This window comes from Poecilia reticulata, linkage group LG1 (assembly GCF_000633615.1).
Source record: "Poecilia reticulata strain Guanapo linkage group LG1, Guppy_female_1.0+MT, whole genome shotgun sequence".
Classification (NCBI taxonomy): domain Eukaryota; kingdom Metazoa; phylum Chordata; class Actinopteri; order Cyprinodontiformes; family Poeciliidae; genus Poecilia; species Poecilia reticulata.
This window is the reverse complement of record NC_024331.1, coordinates 24775110-24778524: the sequence shown is the minus strand read 5'-3', so window position 1 is coordinate 24778524 and position 3415 is coordinate 24775110. Positions and strand designations below refer to the sequence as shown.

Here is a 3415-nt window from a genome sequence, read left to right as displayed (position 1 = left end):
CTGGTGTCGTCTCTGCTCTTGTGCTTTTTCTGGTTCCTGAGCCACAGCTCATTTCAGAGGAGCATTCAAATGCAAATACTTCACTTGAAATTAAGGAGAGACCTGCTAGTGCCAGGCTGGTACTTACCCAGACCAGTGAGAAATAATGCAGAACACCTGCAAACACCTGTCAGAAAAGCAGCTTTTAGTAAGTATTGGGGTAAATGCGCTCACAGATTAAATATAAAACTGCCACAATCATGTTTTTTTAATGTAATCTTTATCTGACTGTGTAAATCTATACCAGATTTAGCTCTAGCCATTTCCTTACAACCCCCGTGTCGCCGCTGAAGAAGATGAACCTTACGCCATGATGCCACCAGCACTGCAGTGTTTTACAGTGAGGATGACGAGTTCAGGGTAATGTTCAGCATTAGTTTTGCTACCATACGCTAATTATCGCACATTTAAAAGGGACTTCTGAAAGTAGTTGGTTTTAGAAAGATTTGGAAAACATGCATCCCATTTCCTTTCACTTCACACTAATACTTCTGTTGCCCAGTTCTGCTGTAGACATGCACAAAAATTCAAGTGGTGTTCAAGTCTTTTGCAAGATAATCGAAGTGTGAATGTCTCTATTCCTCCTCATTGCATTGTCAGAACTGATCAAACCTTTTGGAGAAAATGTGAAACTCTTCCATGAAAACACATCTAGATCACATCCAGCACCCAGATTTGTCTTCATTTTAATTCAGATAAGCAGCTGGTGCTGGCATGAGACTGCTCTGTCGCATTCAACAGTCAAGTGAAGCATTACAGGCTCTACACTGACTTCAAATAAATAGTTTGTAACATAGCTCAGAATTCCCCTCATACAGAGAGAGAGAGAGAGAGAGAGAGAGAGAGAGAGAGAGAGAGAGAGATGTTTATTCAGGGACGGATCTTGTCACATTGAGAGAAACTTTACAAAGCAGTCAATTATCTCAACGCATTTTGATTTCATTTCATTTTCAGTCAGTCTGCACTGCCAGAGCTGATGCATACAAATGATACATTCCCCCCCGAGGAGTTCTGCAGCTGTCTGAAATTATAATCAGGCCTCAGCTCAAACTACATTTTCAATGTTATTCTTGCAGAACAGTTCTCTCTCAGATCGGCTCCTTGTCTGCAGAGATGGCTGTGCAGCACGCGGATTTGCATGCTGCGCGGCCATTGGCTGAGTGGAAGTTGCGCTTCAACAGGCTGCCTCGCTGTGATTGGCTACAACCAGAGGAAGGGGGATAGGAGCTCTGGGAAGCGGGGATAAATAGGAAAGTGTGGGAAGACGTATTCTTAATGAGGAACTTGGGGGCAGCTGATGGGAGAAGCCAGAAATCAGCAGGTGAAATAAATGAAAGAAGAAAAGAAAATAGACAGGTGTGATTGCAAAAGCGGGTTTTAAAAGAATTTCAAGTGAAGGAGAAAGGTGTTGGCGTTTGTAGGTGCACAAAAAAGTAAAAAGGAGCAAACTTGGGACTTTTCAGCAACAAACTGACCCAAACAGGCGCAAACATGTCTCTGGAGGTGAAGGAGAAGACGCAAGTGCGGGTTGTCTTTCTGGGGGCGGCAGGGGTCGGCAAGACGGCTCTGATCAGACGCTTCCTCCAGGACACCTTCGAGCCGAAACACAGGCGCACCGTGGAGGAGCTGCACAGCAAGGAGTACGACATCGGAGGGGTCAAAGTCACCGTGGAGATCCTGGACACCAGCGGCAGCTACTCCTTCCCCGCCATGCGCAAGCTCTCCATCCAGAACAGCGACGCCTTCGCCCTGGTGTACGCGGTGAACGACCCCGAGTCCCTGGAGGCCGTCAAGAGTCTCCGTGACGAGATCCTGGAGATCAAGGAGGACAAGTACACGCCGATCGTGGTGGTGGGGAACAAGGCGGACAGGGAGGAGGAGCGCCAGGTGTCCGCCGACGACGTGCTGGCCACCGTGGAGATGGACTGGAACAACAGCTACCTGGAGGCGTCCGCCAAGGAGAACTCCAACGTGGTGGAGGTGTTCAAGGAGCTGCTGCAGCAGGTGAACCTCCCCAGCCGCCTGAGCCCGGCGCTCCGCAGGCGCAGGGAGACTTTCCCCAAGGGCACCGACTTTCGGCCACCGATGAACAAAACCAACAGCTGCATCCTGTCGTAATGAGGTTCTGATCCACAAAGACGCAGCCTGGAGACAGCCCCATTCAGTTCTGCTGGACAGAAGAAAAAAAAAGACAAACTCTGGAGACTTCAGTCATAAAAACGTCCAACACTAATTCTGGACAAAGAGACGCTTTGACTTGTACCTGAGAGGAGATTTTAAACTAACTCCATTTGTTGCTGCTTGTTAGTGACCTGCTGCTGCTGCTGCTGGTGTTTAGATCAATTTATGGGATTCACATGTCGAATAATGATGCTGGAGACTGTTTATACTGGCAGAGTGTTTAAACGGTGTCTGTTTGATGTAAATGCTTTTTTTTTTTTTTTTGTAAATGAGCAACTGACATGTAGCACATCGTGTTTACAATTTTTAAATTCAAAATGTCGTTTTCTATAGAGAGTCAAGTGAAACGTGGTGAAATACTGTTATAAACATAAATGCACTTTTCAAATGTGTTTTCTTTTTTTTTGTTTTAAAGGCACCATCACAAATGTTAATTGTTAATTATTAATGTTGTAGCCATTTATTTATAAATGTACTGTACATAAATGTTGAATAAAACCATGCTGGATTATTTGTGTGAGGTGGTTTTAATGTGGCTGAGTCGAGATGCTGGAAAATGAAACGTGAAATGATAAAAATACTGATTCAAGTTGATGCTGGAATAAAATATGCTGAAAAGAAACATTAGCTTCATATGTGCAAAACGATTTTCTTGTATGAAGGCTACAATTATTGGTAATTATATTTGAGAATTCTCCAGTAAATTACGAAACGGTACTTCAACATTTTTGAGCAACATGAGAGCAACATGAGATAAAACCAGGACCTCCCAGAAAGCAGGGTGCGATATTGTGGAGATAAACATCTATCTCTGAATTCTATTTCTACATTAACACTGCTGGTACTGGGTTTTCTTAAGCACAGTAACTATCAGCTACAGCTGTTCAGTTTCTGACAGTGAGCCAAAATCTATACTAAAAATGTCAATATTAACCACATCTGTGTTGCCAAACATGGATCCCTTTTTATCCCCGTTTACATTTCGTTGTGAAGGTGACTCAAAACAGCTGGTTAATGTGCACTGGACTGATCCCTGGCACACAAACTTCATGCTCCACTGAATCAAGTTCCCAGTGTTGGAACTTGCTGCCATCTGCTGGTGAAAAACATAAATGCATGCTTTTTTTCTTTTTTGAAATGCACTTCTTGGGGTTACTCTTTTTTTTTTTTTACTCTTTTTGCCCCACAATCGTGT

At 44.0% G+C, this 3415-nt stretch overlaps 1 protein-coding gene across 1 annotated transcript; it reads left to right on the top strand.

Annotated features, from left to right (window-relative positions):
* Positions 1-922: 922 nt before the first annotated feature.
* On the top strand, positions 923-2733 carry rasd4 (rasd family member 4). The gene has a single exon (XM_008414473.2). It carries the CDS (start codon positions 1531-1533, stop codon positions 2155-2157), a length of 627 nt encoding a protein of 208 aa, XP_008412695.1. The 5' UTR covers positions 923-1530; the 3' UTR covers positions 2158-2733.
* Positions 2734-3415: the final 682 nt, after the last annotated feature.